The sequence below is a fragment of the Seriola aureovittata genome, chromosome 16, assembly GCF_021018895.1.
Source record: "Seriola aureovittata isolate HTS-2021-v1 ecotype China chromosome 16, ASM2101889v1, whole genome shotgun sequence".
Lineage (NCBI taxonomy): Eukaryota > Metazoa > Chordata > Actinopteri > Carangiformes > Carangidae > Seriola > Seriola aureovittata.
The window spans coordinates 20,092,950-20,119,954 of record NC_079379.1 but is presented as its reverse complement, the minus strand read 5'-3'; the positions used below and the strand labels follow the sequence as shown (position 1 = coordinate 20,119,954).

Genomic DNA, 27,005 nt, shown 5'->3' with positions numbered 1-27,005 from the left:
AGGATTTTTGTGTGTGTGTAAGTGTGTGTGCGTGTGTTTCCACACAGCCAGCAGAGTTGGATTATATGAAGTTGGACTTCCAGGGTTTTAATGCGCAGCATGTGCCCAGTAATTAGAGAGCATTCCCTGTTTCCTGTGTGTTGTGAATGTGTTTCATGTATGCTAAGGGGGAGTGTGTATGTGTGTGTGTGTCCCAGCTTTGATGTCCATTTGAGGACTTTGGGCCACATAAATTTAATGGATAGAAAGGAAGGCATTTATCACATTCTCTTTGACAACGGGATTTAAAACCCATTCAAAAGCTGGAACCTGCCACCTCCTACTCAGTGGTCGGGCACAAATGGGGTTTTAATTGGCCATTATTTGACCTCACTCAATGAGATTGTGCTGTTAACACATTTATCGTTAAAGCTCTCAACCCTGTTTGGGGGACACTGCACAGCTTCCAGCCATGATGTGTCCACCTTAAGTGGTTTTGTAATATTGGGCCAAGAATATGCTAATAAACAGTTGGCACAGTTGCTGCAGTTTGGGTATGTTTTGCTCTTAAGTATCAGACTACACAAAGATCATACCAGCAAGTTTGCTCTTTTATCTCTACATTTTTAACAGACCATTATCTAATGGCTGCAGTTTTACTTTTTTCTATGTATTCGTCCTACTGAAGGCAGCCGTCAGATTATTCTTATTTGTAAAATACAAGTTAGTGAGACGCTACAATTAGAAACAAGTAGTAGAGTCTAATCACGTGACGAGAGGAGAATTGACCGACGATGGCGGAGGATTTGGTGTCAAAGCAAAAGGCAAAAGTTTTTGGTACCTATTTGGCAAAGATTTGCATTTAAACCCTGTTAACAAGGCAATCTGTAAACTGGGTCTGATGAAGGTGGTGAGGTGATGCGTCTTCCTGTAAATTGTCTGTTGTAATCGATAACACCAATGTTGTTGCACGTTTATTACACGCTTGGAAACTTTTGACACCGTGGCATCTCTAATTACTTTGTGCTGTAAATTCAGTCATCATTCTGCCATTTACCTCATGATCCTCGGGATGGAGGATAAAATAGTTGCTGTTGTGACCGTTTTCCTCAGTTGTGTCTCTGTATCAGTTTTCTAAACCTTCAAATTCATGGATCTGTTACGCAAACTGGCCTTACTGGATTGTGTTTGATTGTTGTTTCGCATCCACCAACGTGGTTTTTGGTCTAATATAAAATTCCGAATTAAATAACACATTATAGTTGAGTAGCGGTGTAACAGCAGATTGATTAAATGTCTACATTGGATTATCATGCAATGATAATGTAAATATTATGTCACATTATGGCTTATCATTCGTTGTTTTCTGATACACACTGTCGTTTTAGGAATTTGCATAATTTATAACTTGATGTTCTTTACATTCTGGGTAGTGCTACATGGGATAGGCATTTAGTGTTATTGTTGTTTTGGCTTGCTTATGTAACCAAGCCATTTCCTGTAAAGGTCATGCTCTTCAGGCAGCCAAGTAGGCATGCCAGCCATGCGCATGTGTGTATGTGCAATAAAGTGCTGATAAATGGTAGGATGGGGGAAAATGGAGCAGTGTTGTTATGGATTGAGGGTCATTAAGCACGTGGTTTGTTTATTGTGCTCTCTAATGTTACAGTGACTAAGAATAGCCGGTTGGCGACAGTACGGAGACACGCACATTTGTTACATCTCAGCTGCTCCACATTTCATTCACACAGCCTCTCAGTTTCATCCCTTGTTTACCCGAAGCTGTGACTCCTTTTCATGTTTTTCCCTTTATTCTTTTCTTCTTCTTTATTATTGTTGAACTCCTTTTACTTTTTCCTATTGATTATTATCTGCACCCATCCCTTCCACCATTTTACTTCTTTTTCTCTTCTTCTTTTACTGCTAAAGCGTTAAGCACACGACAGTCGGTCACATGCTCGCTTGGTAAGGAGGCCAGCTGACTGTGGTTTGTTTTCCTTCTCCGCTGTGGGGCCGTCCAATCAGATTGCCGGCTCACAGCCACCGCCCCCCCTTGTCGTATCTGGCAGAGTTTCAAAACATCAGCAGGCATGTCCGTGTGAGTGTTGTGTCCGTGGCAACAAGCCAACAGGGGTTGCCACGATAGGGCGGGGCAGCGGCGAAGGAGGAAGGAAAATAGCAGAGAGAGGAGAAAGACAGTGATGGAGGGAACAGAGAGGGAAGGAGAAAACTATGTGAACAAGATATCGAGGGTGTTTGGAAAAGATGACAGTAGGTGTCTGTGAGTTCCATAAAAGGAGCTTTGTCTGGCAGATGGTATCCCTGGGATTGTTGGGAATGTTGGGATTGGGTATTCCACAGATTATCCAGCCTTGACACACCAGACTGGCTTAGGGCTGGTGCGGTCTATTTGGTTTCATAAATGCACTACCTTTGCTAATCTTCCCCTCTGTTCCCAGTTCTCAACCAGTCTACAGTATTATCACTGTAGTATTTTACTTTATAGAGAAATGTGTGTATGAGCGCTTCAGTCACTCCTGCGTCAGCCTCATGTATTTTAATAGCATGTGTGCGTTGAGTTGTGTGTTTATCTTCAAATCTCTCAAATGTTTGGCAGTCTTAGTTGACAAAGCATTTACTTCTAATATGTAATATATATCTATAGGCTTATCAAATGTCAAAATTTCATCATCATTTGTAACGCAGCTCTGTCACTGGATGTCCTGTGAAGGGTTTAAATCTGTATACAGAAAACAGTATGTAATGATTCGGAAATAGTTGTTATTATTGTGTAAGTATTTATTAAAAAAATTATTGGACAAGAAAAAGAAAGCACACCTTTCTGTTAGAGATATATATATATATATATATATATATATATATATATATATATATATATATATATATATATATATATATATATATATATATATATATATATATATATATATATATATATATATAGGTTTTGTGTGCAGTTATCATCTAAAAGAAAATCTTGTTTTCTCATGTTAGTTATTAAGGTGGTATAGTATGAAATTCTGTTCTGACCTGGCATGACTCAGGGTGGAGTTATGAATGAGCATGTCACTCAGTAGCCAGCTGCTGTACAGGAACTTCCAGGTGAAATTGTGTGTAATTAAGTAAGGGTGGAGTGGGCTGTAGTAAAAGTGAATTCAAGCTCAGTGAATCAATCTATGCTACTCTGTATAGATATGTGTTAAAATAAGCAAACAAACAGAAAATAAAGGTTATCATAAAAAGGTAAACTTCCTTTCTTGGATCTGTTTGGTTCAAGCTGCCAAAAACAGACTGATGTCTGACATCATCCTCTAAGAATTTCCCCTCGGTGTTTGTCTGTCTGTTTCTGACCTTTCTTGTTTCTGTCTGTTGACAGGATGTAAGTAAGTCAGAGCATATAGGCCTGAGGATTTTGAAAAAGATTCTCGCACTTACTCCCCATAGTTTAAAAATATACATACAAAGGTTTCATTTTTTTCCCATCTAATTCCTTTTTTAACTTTTTAAAAGACAGTTTATTTTCAAAATTAAGGTTTTAAATATTTTTGCTGAAATACAACTATACTTTAACAGAAATGTTTGTGTTTTTATGGGTTAGTTTCAATTTCTTGACATTTTCTAATGTTAGAATAAGGTTTTTATTCCCTGGTAACATATCGAGCGCCTGATTGATTGGTTGAAGTATAAAGTACTTAACAGACGAATAGCAGGAAATGTGTTCTCAGGTTGATAAAGTCTCACACAAAATAACTTTCCAAAATGCTTTCAGCAGGTCTTGTATGATTTCAGAAAAACAATTTCTTCCTAAAACTCTGTTTTCAATTAAATTTTCGTTTTACTTCCAACACAAAAATTCCATTCATTTCCAGTCATAGATCGAGTTTCAAGTCTTGCAAGCCATGAATTTAAAGGCATTGCAAAATATTCTCTGAAGTACATGTGAAATGCATTTTCCTTGCCTGTGACAGACAAGGTACACAGTAAGATGGAAACTGTTGAGAAATGGCATTTGAACATGACCACTGATGATGTCCGAGCCTCTCACTATCAGGAAAAAGTGGTTTAGTGCGTTCAAAGAACGTGCTTTCTCAGTTCCCAGAGCAGCCCTGGTTTTTCTGGCACCACAGTGTGACATTACATGGCCCTTGTCCCTTCCCCCCACTCGACTGCACATGCAGGCAGCGAATGCTGCACAGAGTGATTTTACTGGCTAGTTGAGCTCGTGCCCTCTCCCCCAGTTCCCCAGTATGAAGGGAGGGTGTGCGCACAAAGCCATCATGCATTTACTCTAGTGTTGTTTCCCTCAGGATTTCAGTATTTTGCTCGTCAGGTTTAAGTGCGTCGTATCCATGATAAATATAATTAGCAGATTAAAATGTGAATGTGTATATCAACATTGTACTTTTAGAAATAACTGCATTTTTTGTGTAGTATTCCTGTCCTGTGCAGGGCTCGTCTGTCTCTACTACATCTTGCACATGAAATGTTTGTAATAGGCACTTTCCATTATTTATTAACAATTTAACTGTTAAGCAAAGTCTAATTACTGAAATAACTGAAATTACTTATCATGACTAGTACTGTTCAGTACTTGGCTTTCTGGTGCACTGGCAGTGTTAGCTTATATTTAAATGTATGGCAGCAGCTAACAATTACTTTCATTAGTAATTATTACCTGAATTTAATTTTTTTTTCTCTTGTGTGTTTTTGCACTCTCTAAGTACCCTTCTAGTTTTGTTGATTGACTTTGCATATTTGCATTTTGTTTATAACTTCATAAATATCAGAAAATTGTGGAAATGTCCATAATTTGCAGGTTTTCCCAAGGTGGCATCTTCGATTTGCTTTGGACCAGCACTATAAAACTCATAGTCAGTTTACATTGATATAAAACAAACCTTCAAATGGATTATTGAAACTGTTGATTTCTCTAATTGCTTTTCTTATTGATTAATCAACTTATCGTTTCAGCTTCATTTGAATACTCTTCAGTGCAAATGGGAGCAAAACCAAGCAAAATGTGAACAAAAATAGTCCTTAAATTCTTATAGAGATATCCATTTGGTTTATGACAAGACATTTTCAAACACACACAAATACAACATAGGTGGGTGTGTCTAAGTGTAAATTCTTAATGAAGGAGCATAATGGGCAGAGAAGAAGAATGAGAAACATCCGGTGCACTAATGAAATACAATAACTCACTTCCCCCAGCGTAGCTGAGCCCTGCTGCTCAGAGCTTTATAGCCAGTGATGGGATGTTGGTTCCAGCCCGTCTGCAACAGCAAAAACACACAGCACACATCGAGCTTGCATTTCACTTTTTGTGCCTGTGTGTGTGTTATGGTTTTGCGTTTTACACGTACGTCAGCACGTGCTTCTGCTTGTGTATTTTGTCAGTGTTCTGTATGTTAATGTGTAATAAATAAATTCTGTAGGTGAGTCACCTCTGCCTGAAGGCCTCCCTCCTGGGTGTTCTTTGTGGAATTTACAACTTTGTTAGCGTGACACCACGCCTATTTCACATCTTTTTAAGTTGTTCTTCACATTTTTGTGTCACGTGCACTGGAAGTGTCTGGTGTGATCTTGCATGTGTGAGGGTATCTGGCATGTCCAGTGCATGGCATGGCTGTGAAATGCCTGGTTTCTTCTAGTAGCACATGTGTAACAGAGCGGCTGTATTCTTGGCCTGCTGAGAATTTGTTTAATGGGTGATGCATTTTTGCCCTTCGTAGGTTGGCTAAACATTTGTGATAAATTGCTTAAACACTGCACAGAAGCACGTAGCATATTGTCATGTGCACCCCGAATGACAGACGCACAGAGGGGGCCAGTTAAAAATTTCAAGGATTTTTTGATGGTCCACTGATGGGATGGCCCGTCCTGAATTGTCCGGTATGTCCATTGACCAGTCTGACTATGAATGGTTTTGTTTGACTTGGTACGTGCACGCAAATATACCAGTCTTTCTCTTTCTTTTTCTCTTTCTGCGTCTCTAGTTTCAGAGCTATGAAATGGAGTGGCGGCCTGCCTCTGTAAATTGTATACAGGGAAACGCTGTTAAAGCTTGTGAATGATGGGTTAGAAAGAGAGAAACCGATAAAGACAGAGGCAGGCAGAGAGAGGACAGGATCCTTTCATGCAGACCTCTGGGAAGAGCCGATGTCCTGTGTGAGTCAATAATATTGGCTACTGTTCCAAGAGGTCGTTGTGTTATGTAATCTACAACCTTGTGTGCACAAGCGAGTGTGTTTCACCTCAAGGACTGTTGAGCTGTTGATGACACATATGCTGCAGATTGCATAGATAGATCATGATATTTGAAGACCCACAGCTATTTGTCATAAGATCTAGTTCCATGAAACAGGACTCCAGTGTTTTCTGGTCATCCTGTTGTTTGTCATTTTGCCATCTATCCACGTGCACAAATGGTGACATGAGATCATACAATGACAAGATATTATTGATTTCTGAATGGTCCATATAAAACCTTATGGGTAGTATGGATATTCAAATGAATTTAAATTTTTTACTGGTCAGTTGATCTATTTAATGTGTTGTATGTAATATATGTAATTCTATTGTGTTATGGTATAATAGTTGTTGTCATGGTAACAACATGGATCTAAATGAATGGTGGGTAGAGGCTCACACCTGCATATGATTGTTTTTCCCTTTACCTTTCACCTCTTGTAAAACAATAATAACAACATCGTCATTCTTATATATAGATATTTTGGTTATTGTGATTAATAGTAATGATTTCAAGTTCACACCAGTGAAAAGAAAATCAGTCAATCAATAAAACCATGTGCATACATTTACATACACAAATATCCCACTGAAATAACATTCAGACACCTCCCACATACAACTATGTTGTAAATGTTTTGCAAAAACATTTTTGCACCACATGTAAGGTTCTCATGCAGAGAACTAATTTCTCACCAAAAAATTGTGTTGCACCTTTGTGAGGTAAGGCACAGGGAAATGATCCAGGTTTTTTGTACCTTCAGTTTCACTTTTTCTGACAAAGTAAATAAATGTGAAATCAGCACTCTCATTTGCTTTGGTGGGAGATTCTACACTGAGGGATGAAGAGATTTATTTTTTAAACATTCAAAAACAGTAGCTGCCAATAGGGGCCAATCAAACTGCATTGAATGGTTGACTGTCATCCGAATTGGTTGCTCAGGGCAACTTTTACTACCAAGCTCTGAGTAAATTAGCAAATTTTATTACACCCAACCTGCCACACTGTTCTATGTGTGTAATAAAACTGATTAGCATCTTCTATTAGCATTAGCTGAGGCTCCTCTACTGTTAGGCCTACAAACATGACAGGGAAGCAAGTCAGCATTTTCATCTCGGGAGCTGTTTTCCTATTGCTGTTAAAATTGATAGTGGAGTAAACCACCCGTCATGTAATCGTCAATACTGGAGCTGCTTCATTTGATGATCTAAATGCTGCTGATCTCAGTCTGTCAAATATCATGGGTCAGTCCTCACCAGAATCCAACCTGTCCTTGTACCATCAATCTGCCTGTCCCTCACCCCCATCTGCCTCAGCTCTGTGCCCATCAGGCTATCTCCTCCTTCCTCCTCCACTCCAGCCAAGCTGCATTCCTCGCTTTTGTGCGTCCCGTCCCCTTGGAATTTAGGGGATGTCGATGGGGGTGGGATAGGACAGGAGGAGAGAGAGGAGCGGGGCACCGCGTGACAGAGCTGTGCAGAGACTGTAGTAGAGAAAAAGAAGGAGAGACGGCAAGAAATAGATGAGAAGAAAAGGATCCAAGAGGAGCTTAAGGAGAAGGGAGAAAGAAGGAGGAAATCAGATAAAGGGGGAGGTGTGTGTGTGTGTGTGTCTCTCATTAGATTATGCAGCTCCCCAGGGGAACAGCCATTGTTGATGGATTGATTGCAGGCCCCTCCCCATCCACTCAGGTCTTCTGCTATTGGAGGCCATTGATCTGGTGTCTCTTTGGGATATGATGGCCAGTGCATATTTAATTAGCCTTCCATTACAACCAATCAGCATTCATACAAGGGGTTTAAAGAAAAGCTTAGGTTTTGTTCAAGAAAGGTTAAGTGACATTTACTCTTCTTATCCCAAGGGACGGGGCACTTTTGTTGTCAACCAGTGCTGCTTTTTACTTCATCTGTCATGCACATACTGTGTGTTGTGGCAACACAAAGGAGAACACTTTAATCTAGGAAAAGAAGCAAAAGCAAATTGTAATTTTCAGGTAAAGCTTTGAAGTGGAAATCTTAATAAGCAAGAGATTCTTGCCAACTTAGTTAAAGTAATAAATGGTTTGAAAAATGGGAAAAGGGAATAAAATCCCTTTACGGCCCTCATCCTCAAATGTCCAGATTGGGTATTGATCTAGTTTTGGTGGCCTTTAGTCCCTCCTTGCTTTTTCTGGCTCCAAAGAGAGAAGCTCTCTGGGGTGCTGAAGCCTGTGTGATCCACCCTGGAAAGACATGCATATGGATGACTTGCTTATCATCATGGTCTTTTCTCATGAATTAGGTGTAGGTGTAGGTGTAGGTGTGTGTGTGTGTGTGTGTGTGTGTGTGTGTGTGTGTGTGTGTGTGTGTGTGTGTGTGTGTGTGTGTGTGTGTGTGTGTGTGTGTGTGTGTGTGTGTGTGTGTGTGTTAGAGTGTGTGTGTGAGAGGAGGGGCAGAGAGCGACGCTTACCTTTGTGATTAATGTGTTCACCTTTCTAGTTTGATTTGTCAACCTTTGGTGACTCACAACAGTAAAATGCAGCAGTAAGTCATAGGAAGAGGTGGGATGATGATGGATATGTATTTGTATCTGTTTTAGTAAACATTGTCCATTATCATATTACCACAGGTCGATACCAGAGCAGCAATTATTGTGGGTCTAAGTAGGGAAAGCAAAATTTACAGGTCATTATTTGCTGCTGTTTTGGGATCACTTCGATATACTTTTAGGTACAGTATCTAATTTTAAAGACTGCATTTCTTCAGCTCTTAACTATGCCTCTTAAGCTATTTATGCTATTAAAATTAAAGCCTTCAAATATTTACAAATGCTTAGTAAGTAATCTAAAAGGATTATAGTTTAGCCCAAGCACGTTGAACATGTTATACTCCACTGATGTGAAGTCAGGGTGTTAAATTGCAAAGATACATTTATATCATGCATTTGACTAAAAACATTACATGTGTTTAGCTGTAATTGTTTCTCCAGTTTGACCTATTTGAGTCTGAGAGGTAAAGAAATCACAGTGAATAGTCAGTTGTAGATGCATCACACATTTTGTCAATTTGTGAGTAAAACTTTAAGTCATGAATAAATAGCATTTGTGATCTGCACTCCTGTTTTCTTTTGTTTGTCGTGCGGTGATTATCGCAGGTGCATATTCAGTTTTTTTTTAAGAGTTTGTTTAAACATAAAAACTGATTTGTCCATGTATGTCTTTTTGTGTTCCCAGGTGTTTCTGTTCTTCTGTGAAACCTGCTCGGTACCTATCTGCAGGGAGTGCAGCGTGGGCCGTCATATGGGCCACACCTTCGTTTACCTGCAAGACGCCGTGCAGGACTGCAGAGCCATCACCATCCAGCTGTTGGCAGATGCGCAGCAGGGACGACAGGCCGTGCAGGTGAGACAGGAGCCCGAGTAGACAAATTCACAGTGGAAATAAGGAAAATATCCCTCAGTCATTTATTCATTTAGTTTAGTTTATTTTGTTCTACCCCGTAAGTCTGGGGCTAAGAATAATAAAATAGAATAATACCCAGTATTTGTGTTGTATATCAGCATATACCTGATTTGTATTAATGTTGTACAATTTGAAAAATCTGAATAATCAATTAAACAACACAAGGGAACAAGGCCAGATGTTCTTTATAATTGTCCTGTGTCACTCCATTGGACTCAAATAGGTCAAACTGATTTAGGTCTTTGCTAAACAAAGCCACGAGCTCTCCTGCACAATTCTCTGAGGCCTGCCATAAAGACAATCCTTATGAAGGTCAAACCCCACAAATCAACACTCATCCATCTCCAGCAAAGAGCGAGGAGAAGCTGAGGAGAGCAGCTGCGTCTCTCCATCGTCCCTCAGCACAGAGCGACTGGCTATTAGAGATGATAAGCTTGAATGTGTTTGAGAGTGACCAGTCCCGGGCTGCTGGGAAGCCTGGGGTTAGAGGTGTCCAGCTGGCCCTGAAAGGGGGTGGGTCGCACGGGGTGAGGTCTGGCGGGGGCAGGGCTGAAGGTCAAAGGAGAGGAGGATGGGGGAGGGTATATGAGGCATTTAAAGGATTTCAGAGAAAGGAAAATTCCCCTCCTCCTTTAAAGATGTGGAACACTTTACCCTTCCCTCATTCACTCACTCACCCATTCACTCGCTCACAACCCCCTGTAATTATAGATGGGGTTCAATTTAATTCGAACAACTTGTGTTTCTTCCTGTCATTTCTAACTGTCCCTGTAAAATTTGAGAACATCATCTTCGGCTCAGGGCCAATGTGATCGGCATATTTCTCTATTTTATGATATTTTATAAACCAAACAATAAAACTATCAACAAATAACATTAAAATACTTTTTACTGCAGCCTTGCTTTTAAAAAGAGATAAATCTATGGAGAGATAGCGAAAGGTCACACATACATGTGTGTGTCTACTTTGCCTGGATGGTAAAGCAGTGTTATGACCTTGATAAAGACTTGACTGAAACATGAAACATTAGGTGTTGCACTGACGTCATGTGACATGCAGGCATGAATGATCTCCTCAGCAGAGCTTGTGCCTCACCTATCCCTTTCATGGGTTGACCGTCGTGTGACTTTGTACTTTAATGGATGGGTGCGTAAATCACCCTGGGTGTTCTTCAAATTCCAAGATATCGCAACTCAGATCTGCTCAGTTTAAATGTCAGACTCCAGGCAACATGTAGCAAAGTTTCAAACTGCATACACTTGATCTATTTAACCAACAGGGATCACATGTACAACCGTGTTTTATTTAATGAAAAGCACCAGGATATAATCAGCTGAGTCATAAGAAGCACCGCCTACCATCTGGCAATACCTTGTGATGTTTGGTGTATGTTTGTCCATTTTTGTCCCAGGTCACCACCGTAATAAGTGCTGACGCCAGATAATATGTAAACACACACCACACACACCCTGTCCCCTGAGGTAGGAAATTTCCACCCACTCCACACCCATTATCTTCCCTGACCTCTGACCCTGGGCTTGTGACCTCCTGGTTGGCCAGAGCTCTTTCTCTCTGTGGCTGGTGATTGGTCAGTTTGACCCTCTTTGTGTTCCAAGCTGTGCTCTTCTGGGAATGTCTAGAGAGAGACGGAAACAGAGAAGATGGCGACACTGAGGCAGAGAGGGAGATCATGAGGCCAAGAAGCACAGGACAGAAAACAAAGTTTGGAAAGTATGAAAAAGTGAGTCTGAGCTGGAGGCAGGGAAAAAGGAGCAAAACCAGAAGAGGAAGACAAAGATTGAGGAAGAAAAATAGATAAATAGAATCAGAAAATCAATTCAGAAAAAAAAAATTGCATTTTTATGAGAATACATAGAAACAGCTGGAGAAAGGTGGTGGCACATTTCACACTGCCTCCTTCCCCCGATTCTGTAAGGACCCCCCCCCCCCCCCGCTGTTCCCTCTCTGGGGGCCTGATTTAGTTGACCCTTTAGCTGCCAACCTCAAATGGCTAGGTGAAAGAGAAAAGGACCATGCTGCCAGGCTTTGTTTATGGCGTTCTGCAGTGGGGGGTGGGTGTGGTATGTGTCTTAAGACAGGGGTTGCAGATCACGACCTGTAGAGGTTTAGGTGACCTTTGATCTCTGCGGCCGATATCACAAAGGAAGCCTTATCCCACCTCCCCTTCGTCCCTGTGAGGTCCGGTTCACCCTTTGACCTCCCAGAAAACGCCAGAGGAAAAGCCAGATAAAACACAAGGGGGGAGGAAGGGGGGAGGGGGACAAAGAGAAAGATGTGAATCTAGCCCAAATTCTTGGTAGTAAAAACTAAAACCTTTTCGTGAGGTGGAACTTTTTAAAGTTCAAGCCGCACAGTTGTTTTTCACTTCCTGTTTTTACTAAGGTGAAGAAGAAACTCAGGGTCATCATTTCATTGCACACCAAGCCTGATTATGTAATACCATCCTGTATTCAGAGGTCCCTGTTCAGTACATACATAGTCTTGACTGTGAAGACCAAAAGTAACTGAATATTTCTGAGAATATTTCAACTGACTAGTGGTGTCGAAACAATATTATTTCAATACATTAGTTTGAGGAATATACACATTTTTATTCCATTTTCCCAAAAACAAAACATCCCAAACAGTGTTAAATAAAGAACTTTGAATAGTTGACTGATTTTCTTAATCAAATAAAAAAATATCTGCTTATAAACAAGCCCAGGAATCTTACCAAGCGCGTCACCTTTCAACTTTTCAGTCAAAACTTAGAACAAGTATTAAAGGGAGAGTTCGGGAGTTCGCGGGAGCACCCGCCAGAGTGGCAGAGCTAAGTGTTGCTGTGCATGGGGCCACCAGAAAAACGCATTGTAGAGACTTTAAAAGAAACAGGTTGTCTTCCCTTCTAAATTTTATAATGCGCACTGTGAGTATGAGAGTGAGTGAGGGTTCAATTCAGTAGGAAGCTGCATCATTTTGTGCAGTGTGAAGTGACTTCCTATTCCTGACCCATGTTTCCTTTTCCCTTATAAAGGCGCCGCCAAATGTGAGAAAGGAATAGATCACAAAAACTGAGCAGGTGTTGCCAGGAAGATGTCACACACGGTGTCCTTTCTTTTAATGTTTCCTGATCCTCTGCATCCTGTTTCTGGAGGTCATCTGTATCCCATCTGAGTAATAAAACAGGGCAGGCAGTGGTGTGTTTGAGCCAGATATTCCTGTCCCATCCTCTGTCCCACTTGCAGACTGAGAGATCATGTATCTTTGCATATCGCCATATCTACTCTCATATCTCTTTCTGTGTCAGTGTTTTACTATTGACTCATTTTGTTCCATATCAGTAAGGGCTTGTGTTTTGTTTCCCCAGCTAAGCATGGAGAAGGTCCAGGCCATGGCAGAGCAAGTGGAGATCAAGGCTAAGGTGGTGCAGACTGAAGTGAAGGCCCTTGTTCTGAGACACAAGAAAGCGCTGGAGGAGAGGGAGTGTGAACTACTGTGGAAGGTGAGCTAGCTACCCTCATGTTGATCAGACTCCAATTAATGTTTGTTTTACAAGCCGGTTTCAGTTTTGTTCTGGTCTGGTGACTAGCTTTCAGGTTTGTTTGGCACAATTGGCCAATAACTAACAGACACAGCGTCTTCTCTACTTTTCACCCAGGTGCTAATGAACTGTCATGTTGACAAAAGGACTGTTGTTGTGGCAGAGCAGGCGTGTTATCACTATTACAATGACATTTCTTAAATGCATTACTGCCAGTGACAGCCACAATAAACAACCAAATAAATACCTCCACTTTATTTAAAAATGTTTTTAAATATTCTTTGTGAAAAAAAGAAAATGGGTACAAATAACCCTACTTCATCATCCATATCCACACCCGGCCACATCCCGACTTTCAGTAGAGCATATAGTGCACTTGTCAGGATTGGTTAATTAAACTTAGTTAAATTAAACAAAACCAAGGAGCCAGCTTTTCAGCTTTTAGTTAGAAGCCTGAACTTCAGAAACCCTCTGCAAGGGCCTCGCAGGTTTAAGGTTACCCTGAGAAGAAGAGGGTTTTTTTGGTGAAAGAAAGATCTCTTGTGCCTGAGGCCCCTCACCCCCGGCTAATCCATGCTTCCAAATCCTTAAACCTTAGGTAATAAATGAATAATGATAAAATATCATAAAAAGGACATATTACTACATGCATGCCATTGTATCAGTCAGGTTTCTTAAGCACACATACAAAACCAAAATCCACATCATATGATCTGTGGCTGAAACCAGATAGTAACATGTGTATGTGCATCTGTACATTTATGTACATGAGCAAATTTGTTGCTTTGGTCCCGGCGGAACAAGACCAGTAATTTATCCGAACACCCACCAGGCGACCCTCTCTCATTCCCCCTTTCCCTCAGAACAGGTTCGGTGACATTGTAAAAGCTGATCTGTGTCTTACTCCCTCGGATTTTAGAGCTCCTTGAAGTGTGTGTGTGTGCGCACAGGTCAAAATGTCACAAAGGTTTTCATTTACCCATGTTCCCTCTTTAATCCTTTTTACACCACGACAAGACTCACTCTTTATCCCTGGCCTGATAAAGCCATTACCAGCAACCACACACACACACACACACACACACACACACACACACACACACACACACACACACACACACACACACACACAATGCCTTCCATTTGAACTGGGAGTTCCCAGTCTGTTCATCAACAGCAGTGAAATCTGTAGTAATAATATACTGTTTATTAGCACTATTTTCTGTATTGGTGTCTCAGTAAATGAGTCGTACACTCAGCACTGTCCAACTTCTGTCAGTGGACATGTTGCTGTCGTTGTGTTTGTATGTGCAAAATACCACATAATGCATTGTTGTCAACTGGTATTGCAAACAATAACAACAACCAAAATGCAACAACAATAACAAGCTTCTGATTTGTTCAACTGGAACATGGTGGACTCAGTGTGATTTAATTTCCAGCTTGGTCGTCCGAGGTAAATGAAACACATCTACCTTCCTTCCTTTTTTTCCTGATTTCTTTGTGACTACATTTCATGGATTTAGATGCTTTGCTCTACTAGGCAAGTGTGTGACTATGTGGTGAGCTGTAAGCCAGTTTTTACAATGCTCCAGTCTGTGATTTCTATCAGCACGTCTCCTACACTTGTTGAATGATGTTGAGGATTTCAGGAATACCAGTGGGTGCGGATGAAAGCTAAGTGCGAAATAGGAAGGTGCTGATTGACTTTGATTGATTGTCATTTCATGCATATATAGCTGATAGGAGGCCCTTGCTGTTGGTTAACTACTCTTTTTGTTATTTGTTGTTTTAAAGCTTATATCAAGCAATAATACCAAACATTAGTGACTCCATCCTCTGATGTGTATGTATTTGCAGCCTTTCTCTATATCACATTACAGTAAATTGAATATTCTTTGCTTCTGGATTGTTGCTCAGGCAGTATTTGTATTTTCCGACTTTCCGAAAATTAAAAGAATACGCTTAATAGGTAATGAAAATAATTCTTAATCACACTCTATTACCCTCGATTTAGCAATGATTGAATGGACATTATGCAGAAACCATTGTAATCTGTATTGCATTGGTGGCATGCACCGCTCTGCTGCACTTTGCTTACTTGCTACATTCTGTACGCTGCTCTGCTCTCCTCCGCTCAGGTGCTGAAAGCCTGCAAGTTGAGCTCTACAGCTCCTGAATCATACAAGATATTTTAAAAGGAATCTTCTGGTGTTTCCTGTACTACGAGCCAGTGTGATGGTCACCTGTGCCGACAGGAAAACAGAAACTGAACGCAACAAACTAGACAGATTCATGGCTCTGACATGACGCAAAGCGCTAAATGTGACTCATGGGTAAAACATTAGGCTCGTGTGTCTCAGGGTGTGTCTTGTATTGTGAATGTGTGAGACAGGAATTGTGCTGGCATGTAAAGTTGTAACTTAGAAGTAGTTGTTACACTGCAGAACATCAAGATCTCTCTCTCTCTTTCTCTCTGTCTGTTTTTTTCTCTGAAATACAAACCATCTCTGCCAATGAGTGCTGCAACACAGGAACTAAAACTAGTTGTCTGTCCATCAGGAAGCCTAACTTGAGTCTTTGTCCTCAGTGACTATAAAGTGTAACTCTAGTCTCACAGATGCAAATTGCAGTTCCACTTATGTCAATGATTAACAAAAGACCCCTCTCTTTTGGACTCTTTGTTTTTTTTTCAGGGTCTCTCCCTACTATCAAAAGTCCCTCTAACCATAGAGGCTGTCAGGCTATTGTGTTGTACTCTTATTGTTGGGTGACGTTAAGTAAAAGCCCAATCCCCGCTTCTCAGGTTCTGCCACCCTCTTTAATGCTTTATTCTCACTGACTCTACTGTAACTTTATCCACCTTCTCATGATAACAGAAATGTGTCATGGCTAAGTGTTGGTTGCCCTTTTTTCTTTCTGGTTGCTTCAGTTTGTCAGACTCTGGCACAGATACCTCTTTGAAAAGTGTACTTTGTGTATAACGTTGCACATTGTTTCCTTATTGTCATCCGTAGTAGAAATGTCTTGATGACGTCTTCTGTTACCTCTTCTTCTGTCTCAGTGCTCTGCACCTCACCTACTTTCTACTGGATTCATTAGTTAATACTGACAAACTATTACCCAATTAACAGGGGTAAGCAGGAAACTAGCTGCATGTCCAGCACTTTTCTTCTTCTTTCTGAATATCAGGTAGACTTGGTATGGTGAGCACACTGCTGCCATCCAGTGGGCAGACTTGCTGTGACCAGTCTGTGGTAACACGTTTCAGGAGACTCCACATTCAGTTGTAAATAAAGTGAATAAAGTGGAATAAGTAGTTTCAAATCAGGGTAGCCACACCCCACGAATTGGTTTACAGACGTTTGGGTAACCATGTCAGACTTCAATCAGAGAATGATTTTTGAACCTTATTTTGTTGCGTTATTTAATTTGTTTGCCCTACATATAATGGTTGTCACCAGAAACCAAGTATACTTAATAAAATACAAAAACTCATTGCAACTGTGTCTTTGTTTTGGTGCCAAAACATCATGATTTACAATCACAGATCAGTAAAGTACCATCATCATGTGCTTACTCTGCTGCTCGTTAAACAAAATCCCCTTCGGTAAAAGCAAATAACATCTGAATTCTCTGTCTCCTTCCAGGTGGAGAAGATCCGCCAGTTGAAGGCCAAGTCTCTGTACCTGCAAGTGGAGAAGCTGCACCAGAGTCTGACCAAGTTGGACAGCACCATTGCTGCCGTCAGCCAGGTGCTGGATGAGGGCCGCCACCTGGACGTGCTGCTGGCCAGGGAGCGAATGCTCACCCAGATCCATGAACTGAAGGCCCTCAGAGGCCTGCTTCAGCCGCAAGAGGACGACCGCTTCATGTTTACTCCTCCAGACCAGGTAAGTGCTGAATCTGTAGAGCTCATGGAGTTTAGATTCAGATAGTTTTTCACCAGATATTATGTTTACTCATCCTGGTGTACTGTTACTATTTGTAAGACTAGTGCTATAACTTACTCCATCATGGTTCCCACAGGCTCTGTACATAGCCGTCCAGTCCATGGGTCTGATCAGTAGTGGAGCCTTTGCCCCAGTCACCAAAGCCCACGGTGAGGGTCTGAAAAGTGCACTTCGTGGCAAGCCCTCCTCCTTTACTGTGATTGGATATGACCACGATGGCGAGCCACGTCTTTCCGGCGGGGACGCGGTGTCTGCAATTGTCATGTCAGTCGGCGATGGTAACCTGTCTGCAGCAGAGGTGACAGACCACCAGAATGGCTCGTACACCGTCAGCTACGTGCCCAAATGCGAGGGGGAACACCTTGCGTCGGTGCTGGTGTGTAACCAGCACATCCAGGGCAGCCCCTTCAAGGTGATCGTGAAGTCAGGGCGGAGCTACGGGGCTTTGGGATCTCAAGTCTCATCCTTCGGGTGCGAGGGGGAGGGAGATGGTCAGCTCTGTCGTCCCTGGGGCATCAGTGTGGACAAGGAGGGATACGTGGTGGTGGCTGATCGCAGCAACAACCGCATACAGGTGCAGCTTAATCTTTTGTTTCTCTATAATCAAGTATGGATAGTGAATTGGTTCCTATAAACCCAACTTCTCTCTACCTGCTTGCATCAAATCTATTTTTTCAGCACTTAAAGAAGTGATGAAAATTAAGCCATTAAATGAGGCTGAAGCAAATACAAAGAAATCTGTTTTATTTTCAGTATTTAAGGCTCTAAAACCAACTCTGTCTTTTTCTTTCTATTCTTCCTCCGTTTCAGTCTGTCTCTACTCAAGCCTGACAAATAAATGCCACAGAGATCTGCACTTAAATCGCATTTAGAGTGGTTCTATTAAGTTTATCATTCACTCATTAATCATTAGTTAATGCTAGCTTCACATTGTTGATTTTGAGCTCAAGTGTTTATGTAGCAGAGAGTCTGCTTAGCAAACTTTGTGCTGGAATGTGCACGAATCTAATTTCTTCTTACTTCGACACGAACACACACACACACACACACACACACACACACACACACACACACACACACGCACGCCACAGTCACTGAACTGATGAAAATAGACAAAACAAAATTAGCACTGTACAGCAATGGAACAGAGTGCCTGAATTTTAAGTTTACAATGTGAGTAGTATTCAGCACCTTTAATACTGCTTGGTGAAAGTATTAGCTGTAGGTCTGTTACAGTGCTACAGTGTAAAAACTACACAAAAGCACAACTTTGTTGACATTAACATTTAGCCAGCAGGTTAATGTGAGAGCTTCGTATTAGAGCTGGTACATAGTGATGGTTCCAATGTAACATTAAAAGAAAATCAACAAGTTTTTGCTCTTTCCCTTTCCAGATATTCAAGCCTTGTGGTGCCTTCCACCATAAGTTTGGCTCTCTGGGTTCTCGGCCTGGTCAATTTGATCGTCCAGCTGGGGTTGCATGTGACAGTCAGAGACGAATCATTGTGGCTGATAAGGACAATCACCGTGTGCAGGTATGAAATCCAACGTAGACACACTCCTACGTACTAAATTTGCACAATAGCTAGAATTCCATAGTTTTCATCTGTGTGTCTGAATGAACCAAAGCCACAAGAAAGTTGCATGGGAAAAAATGTAAAATTGTATAAGTTATAAAATCATGTTGGCTTCTGAAAATTTGTAAACCCATATATACATATGTAAACACATAGCTCCTCGTGCTTACTCTTGCTCTACTCCACATGTAAACACGTCGGGCTTTAAGGCATTTGCTTTGTCTGACAGGTGTTTACTTTTGAGGGCCAGTTCCTGCTGAAGTTTGGGGAAAAGGGTACCAAGAATGGTCAGTTCAACTATCCCTGGGATGTGGCTGTCAACTCTGAGGGTAAGATCCTGGTCTCAGACACCAGGAACCACCGCGTGCAGCTCTTCGCCCCTGATGGCTCTTTCCTCAACAAGTACGGCTTTGAAGGGGCCCTGTGGAAACACTTTGACTCTCCCAGAGGAGTGGCCTTCAACCACGAAGACCACCTGGTGGTGACCGACTTCAACAACCACCGGCTCCTGGTCATCCGACCGGACTGCCAGTCAGCGCGCTTTCTGGGCTCTGAAGGCACCGGGAACGGGCAGTTTCTGCGGCCCCAGGGCGTCGCCGTGGACCAGGAGAACCGCATCATCGTGGCTGACTCCCGCAACCACCGAGTTCAAGTGTTTGAGCCCAATGGAAACTTCTTATGCAAATTTGGCACACAGGGGAGTGGCTTTGGACAGATGGATCGCCCCTCCGGTGTGGCTGTGACGCCTGACGGAGTCATTGTGGTCGTTGACTTTGGAAATAATCGCATCCTCAAATTCTAAAAAAAAAAAAGAAAAGAAAAAAGAAAGACAAAAAAAAGTTTATTTTAGCATTCTCTCCCTCCGTTTGACCTTTTTGCAGTTTTTTTCGATGAAGGAAATGGAGGAGAGAGAATGAATCAACCAACACAACAGGAGGAGAGCTCGGAGAGGATTGAGAGCACGCTGAAATGAAGGGAAATTAAAACTATAGATGATTATTTTTTTTTGTTTACATTGATATTCTCCAAATCCAATATCTGTGGTATGTATGACAAAGGGGACCTCTACAAATTGATAATCAGTAGAAAAATAGCCATATTTCCCTTCCACAGTCTCAATTGCTCTGAATTCTCTCTGTACGCTCTCCTTGAGTATCCATCTCAGGGAATTTCTCACTTTTCTTGAAATCTTATACCCTCTGCTCCACACCTACCTCATTTAGCTCTTTATGAATGTACTCATAGTCACTGAGCAGAGGTTTTAGTCCGTGAAGTTTTACAAAGAAGAAAGTCTAACTCTATAGTTTGTTATTTAAGAGAGACAAAAAAGAATAGACTCTTCAGTTGATATTTGCACAGGATTAAAGGAATTCTTGCTGTGCATTTTGAAATATGAGTTAAAGTGAACCTCCTGAATGTTGTTGCTGAGACAATACTCAGACCACTGTAGAGGCTGCATGATTTATTCTCGTTAGAAGGCTTTGCTGGGATAGGAAACTAGGGTACAGTAGTGTCCTTTTCATGTTTTAGACTAGTTAGTTTTTGGCTTGTGCATCGATCCTTGTCTCTTTGTGGCTCTGAGGAGTTTGTAGTGTCATGAAAGCCGAAGAAAAAGCGATGCCAAACTTTATGGAATCAAAATTAGCTCAGGTCACGGTAGGACTGATTTAAAATGATCAGTACTTTTCAGGCTCTCCCTCTAGCTTTACTGGCTAATGCTGATTTGATAAATGTATTTATGAGCAAAAATATAAAGGTTAGGGAATCAATCAAAATGATCCCTGAAATTATCCCCAAAATAAGCCCCGTAATAAAATTACCCGAAGTGTTTGATCATCCATACACCCCCGCTCCAACCGTGTCTCATAAGACTGGATGTGAACTAGTGTTTGTTGATAAAATAAGACAACCTGTGTTGTTGCTGTCCAGTCAGTTGCATAAACAACAAAGATGCAAAGATTTGTATGCAAGGAGAGCAACGTCTCCTCGAGAGGGGAGGACCCACCAAAGGATATTGGAGAAAAGATCTGGATCTATTAGTGATCTTAACGTAGAGATTTAATCATATAAATGAATGACACCTTTTTGATGAGGCATGCTGTGTGACAAAAGCCTCACATGTAGACACCTAATTTGGCTGTCCAGAGGACATTAATGACATCATATTACAGACCTTTACAACATTACAATCCTCTGGATTTAGATTGTGGTTGAAAGCCACTCCCCTTGGCTCCTGGGGCCTGTAGTCCAGTCCAATGAGAGGGTGCCATTGTAAAGCCCTGCCCTATTTATTGATGCTTGGAGCTGTGGACACATCTCCAGATTGAGCGCTAGTAGACCGATTCCTCTAAAGATTGAGGTCTATAGACCACCTACTGGAGTCAACCAAAGTAAGAATTTCTGCACAATGGCCAACTGAAGATTTGGCAATTAAAGAAACTAAAAACCCCTTTAAAAACATTTTCTTAAATAATCATTGTTGCTGGGAAGTCTAAAGTTCAGAAAACTCACAGAGTTGAGTTCATAGCACTGTCCACCTTAGGCTAAGAAGAATAAAGTGTGCTTAGGTCACAGTTTATAGTGCATGAGTACTTTCGCATCCTGCTCAGACCGAGGCTGTCGCTGTTTAAGGCAGGTTTTGAAAGAAGACCCTTTATCGTCTGTTTGCAGAGATGTTCGAGTAGAGAACAGAGGATACCCGCACCAAAGAGAACCCCTTTCTCCCCATTGCGTTTTTTCGCATCAGCCCATCAAATGATGCCCCAGTTTTATCAATATTAGATGGCCTGTAGGCTCAAAGTAGCATCTCAGATTAGCCTTTGTATCCCGATCTAATCTAACTAATAGATACTTATTCTTTGTGGTGAAAGCATTGTTGGGTTTTGAATCCCCTTGCCCTTTCTTCAATCTGTGTCCCACTGGAAGCACTAAGACAATTAAGGCTGTGTTAGCCACTTCCTTAGCCTAGCAAAGAATCTTGGGACCCACGAAAAGAGTCACCGACTGGCTCTCACCTCTGAGGAGAGGGTCCGTTTGCACATGATCAGGATTCACATCCTCATATCTCAGATATCCTGTACCTCAATGTTCATTTTACCTCTTTTCTCGTATACCTCAACTCCTGAATACCTCAAGTATGTCACTCATAGCTACTGTGCATTTAAAACATTCAAATACCTCAACTTGTTACTCTCATTCTGAATACCTCATTTTTACTCTTTTATTTAAGCATACCTTGTCAGATATTTATGCATTACAAATATACCTCATTCTTTGAATCTTCTTGTGTTACAGTGCAGTACATGTCCCATAGCTCTAGGACCAAAGATCATGGTACTGTTTCGAGTTTAATTAAAAAATTTGTATTATAGTCATCGCTCCATCTCGCAGCCCTGAACAGCTTTTGATTTGTTGAATCTACTGTATATTGCCTGGTAAACTATGCCTTTTATCACCAAGAAACCAAATATTTCAGATGAAAGCATTGTGCCAAAATGATCTGTGAGCGTTCTGTGCCAAACAGGGTTGGCATTTGGACTAGCTGTAGTAGACGATAAATGTCACTGGACCATTATATCGTAGATACAAAAGTTAAACCAGAGCGGCCGGGGATAAATCCCCGCTCTCTGACTGGATGCGCTTAAGAGGGCTGTGCCCCATTAATCTTTACCTCATGATGATGATGATGATGATGATGATGATGATGAAGATGAACATGCAGATTCCATTCGTACTTTGTTACTGTGCGCAGAGGGTGAGGGGAAGAGGAAATGGCCTCTTTTAAAGAGTTAGGAACTTTGATCGCACAAGAACGACCTCTAATTTCAGCACAATTTACCAATATTTCAGTGTGGATTTTAGGATGCTTGATGTTGCTTGCGGTCGACCTGGAGACACGTCTAACCTCACCCACTCTTGACTGTGGTTTCAACAAAAATCCGAGGATTACACCTTATGGTGGCATCAGGCTGGTTTATTAATTAAGTGGAGCTATTAACACATTGATGGTGAGCCAGTTTCAGTCCACAGACCCTGCTGCTTTGAACCTAACACCAAGTTTCACCAATAAGATAGTTTTTTTGTTTTCTTTTTTGCTTTTCAGTATTACTCTGTGAAATGTTCATTCATGTTGCATCCGTTTTTTTAATTAAGATTGCAGAATTCTATCTTTAAGATCCTTAGGTCTTCACTCTTAAAGAGGAAAAATGTATTTTAAACCTTTATTTTGCTTTTCATCTTGTTGCATGCTTTAAAAAGTCCTTGTACTATACCGACGTCTCTCAGATAGGTGTTGAAAAACTCAGATGGGGTGGGTAGCTGACTATTGGGATAATTTTACCAAAATATTTACCCAAAGACGTGTATGTGTGTGTTAATAATGTGTCGGATGGAATTAACCTTTGACCTTGGCGATTGTATTTCCTGTTCTCTAGAGGCTCTTCAGAGCACAACCTGTTCAGCCGGCCATGCCTCGATTCCTGAGAAATAGTAGAGGCAGAGTTTTGAGATCCATGCAGAATGCTGGTCCGCCCCTCGACCGTTAGTGCTTAATTTTCTTTAACTCCCTCTTATATGCATAACAAGGGTAGATATATTAACATGTTGTCCTTTCACACTCGAGCCCTGTAACTTATGGAAGCTGTAAAAGCTACCTGCTGAGCCATAGGTTTACCTTTCCAACAATGATGAATCCACAAGGCGGCCATTTTGTGTTTTGGCATTGTAATGGGAACTCTCACTGTCATGTGAGAAGCAGCTAGGTTTCTCCAGCAACCAACTAGCAATCCGCTCCCCTCTTTATAAGAACCCAGGAAGTGTGGTGATGGCTGCTGAGCATGTGATCAGTTGACTGCACTCCTGCTCCGTAGGTTTTTTGGGGTTTTTTTTTTTTTTTTATTGGGCCCCTGTGGTTTTTCTCCACCATTTTATTTCTGGCCTCTCACAGCTTTAAGAGAGAGAAAAGGCAAAGCTGCAACAGGTGACATGTGCAAGGTCATAGACCTCCTTTTAATGATTGTATACTCAAAAGGAAGAAAGAAAAAAAGGTTTGAAAATTTAGAAAGGAAAAAAATAAAACTCAGGTAGTTCTCAGCAGCCCTGCCCTGCAGGTGTCTCATTGAAACATTTTCCCGTAGTGATGATGTAATGACTTTTTTCCCCTTGTTATGACCTTTCAGTACTAGTCTGATTCTTTTGTGTCCATTTACATATTATAAAAACAAATTATTTCTCAATCTGAAAAAAAATTATTTTGATTAGTTTCCCGATTAATCTTTTTTTTATTTTTTTTTTTGCCAATTTTAGTTTTTTCTTTTACGATAAAAGTACAAATACTTCACACTACTTGATGCTCGTTGTCCCTTTTAGAATGTATTTTGTAAAGAAAAGGGTAAAATGGGATCTTGTTGATGCTCGCTCACTACAACCGGCTGCTGAAAGCTTTACAAGACACAACAGAAAACACCTAATTTCAAAGAGTCCTTGCTAGATGTTCCACACCAGCAATATTTAAGGTGGAATCATGTGGTTATGGTGGAGCATGCAGCACCGTGTTCATTTTATAAACCAGCTTTAACATCAGCTGAGATGGGAGATGTTTGGCCTGGGGACATTCAACAGCCAGTTCATCTTGTCCACACTCTTTTTTTTTTTTTTTTTTCCCCTGTTGTGTCCTGTTCTCCCAGCAGTAGGATGTGTGTGGAGTGGGCGCGTTGTGTTTGTGCGCTGCATCTGTGTTGTTTGAGCAGAAATCCACTGAATGTATCCTCCTCGCAGTCCAAGAGGCAGGGTGAGCCAGCTTGGCCAGCTGAGTTTAGATGGGTGCTGCTGGTGCTTCCTCATCCATACCTGTGTGTGTGTGTGTGTGTGTGTGTGTGTGTGTGTGTGTGTGTGTGTGTGTGTGTGTGTGTGTGTGTGTGTGTGTGTGTGTGTGTGTGTGTGTGTGTGTGTGTGTGTGTGTGTGTGTGTGTGTGTGTGTGTGTGAGTCAGTCAGTCAGTCAGTCAGTCAGTCAAAACCCTGTGTGTGTGTGCTCATGTGTGCACACACACTCACACACTGTGCTGAGTGGAAGTGCATGTGTCAGGTCTTCAGTCTAAATAAGGCAAAGGAGACTATAATATATTGGCCAGCTGCTGCTCTCTCTGTACTCTTCGGACTTTAAACATTTCCTATGCAGTTTTTTTTTTTGTTGTTTTTTTGTTTTTGTTTACACTTAAATAAAGTTGTATTTCTTTGACTTCAATTTTGTGTCTTTCTTCGCTCTGACACTGCACAAAAAGGAAATAAAACTCATTTAAGTGTGTTTAATGTTGCCCTCACTCATCAAGGGTTTTGAATTAGTACAAGTAATATCCCACCACACATAATGTAACCATAACATCATTACTCTTTTAAGAGGACTTATTATGGCCAGTTTTTAGTGTTAAACATGTTTTGGTGTATATTAAAATAGATTTACATGCTTTCATGTTCTGAAAAGACATTATTTTTATACTGTACTCTATTCACCCTCTGTCTGAAACGCTCTTAGAGCTCTGGGCTTTTTAAGGCTGAAGCTGACGAATTAGAACCCAGTGCTCTGATTGGTCACAGCTTGCCGGCAACTACCAGGGCAACTAAACGTTCCGCGTGTCTTGTATAAACAAACGGCTGTGGCGGCTTCGGTTCTGCCCAATAGTTATGAGCAAGAGTCCTGAACCAGAAGATGACCGACCCGGTCCACTTTCACAAGCTGGACTGGAGCAGAAAACAAGCGTACCCACTGTCCCGCAGCCGGAAGGAGGGAGAAATATGAAGCTTCAAGACTTCGGACGACAATATCCACAACTTGGAATACTTTTATGAGAAACCATTTTGATTTTATGATTTGTGAACACTTCCGGACTAAAGGAATATAAACAATAGAGGAACAGACAGATGGCCAACAGGTAAGGAGTCTCCATGCTTCACCTCCTGCTGGTTTATGATGCCTGTAAATCTGAATTAATTAAACTTTTGTGGCACAGTTACTGAAAAATGAACTTCAGGGGTTAAAATAACGATAATTAACCAGCTAAAGCTAAAGAGGTACAGCATGTCAATACTGACAAACGTTTAAGCCGTTAACATCACAAATTCACAATAACGATGCAGACCAACACTGTGTCCCCAGAAATAACTGTTGTGAAAATGAAGCATCTAACTGCCAGTTCTCCTGGCTCGGGCTCAGTGCATGTCCACACTATAATGTTTGGAGCATAGACCGTAAATAAAGATGGACGTAGTATCCGTGACATCACACACAGGTTTCTGAAAAGCGGTTTTGAAGCTCAGAGTGGTTCGTTCTGTCGTCGCCATCTTGACTCCGCCGAACGCCCGGTTAATACAAAAATGGGCGCGTGTCGAGCCGAGGTTTCGGTGGCAAACCCTCAATTCTCCATAATTTTAAGCCTTAATAAAAGTAAACAAGTGGGTTATATAAAAATAGCAGGCTGTAAACATGTTTATTTCTGCTGTAAAGTTAGTCATTTTAACATGGGAGTCTATGGGGATTGACTCGCTTTTGAAGCTAGCTTCAAATGGGCAGCAGAAGAACTGCAGTTTTTGGTACTTCCGTGTTGGCTTCATTTTTCAGCCTTGGTGGTTACCGCTTGGTTTTGAGTAGTGCAGGGAACAGTGGAAAAATTACGCATATTTCGGCAGGCATTTGAGAACACTGTGTTTTCGGCATGGCTACAAAACTAAAGAATTCTTTATTATAAGTAGTTATGTGCTGTGCCTTGTGTGGGGCCGTGCCAAGCTTCAAGGTGATGTCCAGCTTGCAGGTGGGCAGCACCAAGAGATGTTTTGACGTCAATAGGACCAGGAAGTATTTCTGGACTCCCAACGAGGCATTTCATACAAAGAAGAAAATTTGTTTTTTTACTTTGACAGAGCTACTCCCTTTGGTATGAACTTTGATCTATGCACAAAAACCTACATAACACACTATAAGTAAGGGAAAACCCAGAAAAGCATAATAAGTCCCCTTTAAAGCTTAAGGAGTCATATCTGTGTGTTTAGGCCACACCTGATCTCCCTTTCAGGCAGGTTTGTTGTTTCTCAGTGCAGAGAGGACAGAAAAATAATCAGGTGCCTCACTTTGTTTTTTCAGAGACAGGTGTCAGTTCACATAATTGACACAGTAAATGGCCAAACCTGCTAAAAGCAGAAAAACAAACATCATAGTGACAACTTCATAGTGAGTCAAACTAGTTTGGACA

At 41.3% G+C, this 27,005-nt stretch overlaps 1 protein-coding gene and 1 long non-coding RNA gene across 2 annotated transcripts in view; both read left to right on the top strand.

The window, feature by feature from the left end:
- trim71 (tripartite motif containing 71, E3 ubiquitin protein ligase) overlaps positions 1–25,006 on the top strand; it is a 32,325-nt gene extending 7,319 nt beyond the window's left edge. The window contains exons 2-7 of the mRNA XM_056400089.1: positions 9,465–9,632; positions 13,061–13,195; positions 16,885–17,127; positions 17,264–17,761; positions 18,582–18,722; positions 18,994–25,006. Of these exons, the coding sequence (XP_056256064.1) occupies positions 9,465–9,632; positions 13,061–13,195; positions 16,885–17,127; positions 17,264–17,761; positions 18,582–18,722; positions 18,994–19,566 (1,758 nt within the window). The 3' untranslated portion in view covers positions 19,567–25,006. The remainder of the gene's footprint in view (positions 1–9,464; positions 9,633–13,060; positions 13,196–16,884; positions 17,128–17,263; positions 17,762–18,581; positions 18,723–18,993) is intronic.
- A 396-nt stretch (positions 25,007–25,402) lies between these two features.
- LOC130184038 (uncharacterized) overlaps positions 25,403–27,005 on the top strand; it is a 30,282-nt gene continuing 28,679 nt past the window's right edge. Inside the window, exon 1 of the long non-coding RNA XR_008829915.1 lies at positions 25,403–25,691. This is a non-coding gene — a long non-coding RNA (uncharacterized LOC130184038). The remainder of the gene's footprint in view (positions 25,692–27,005) is intronic.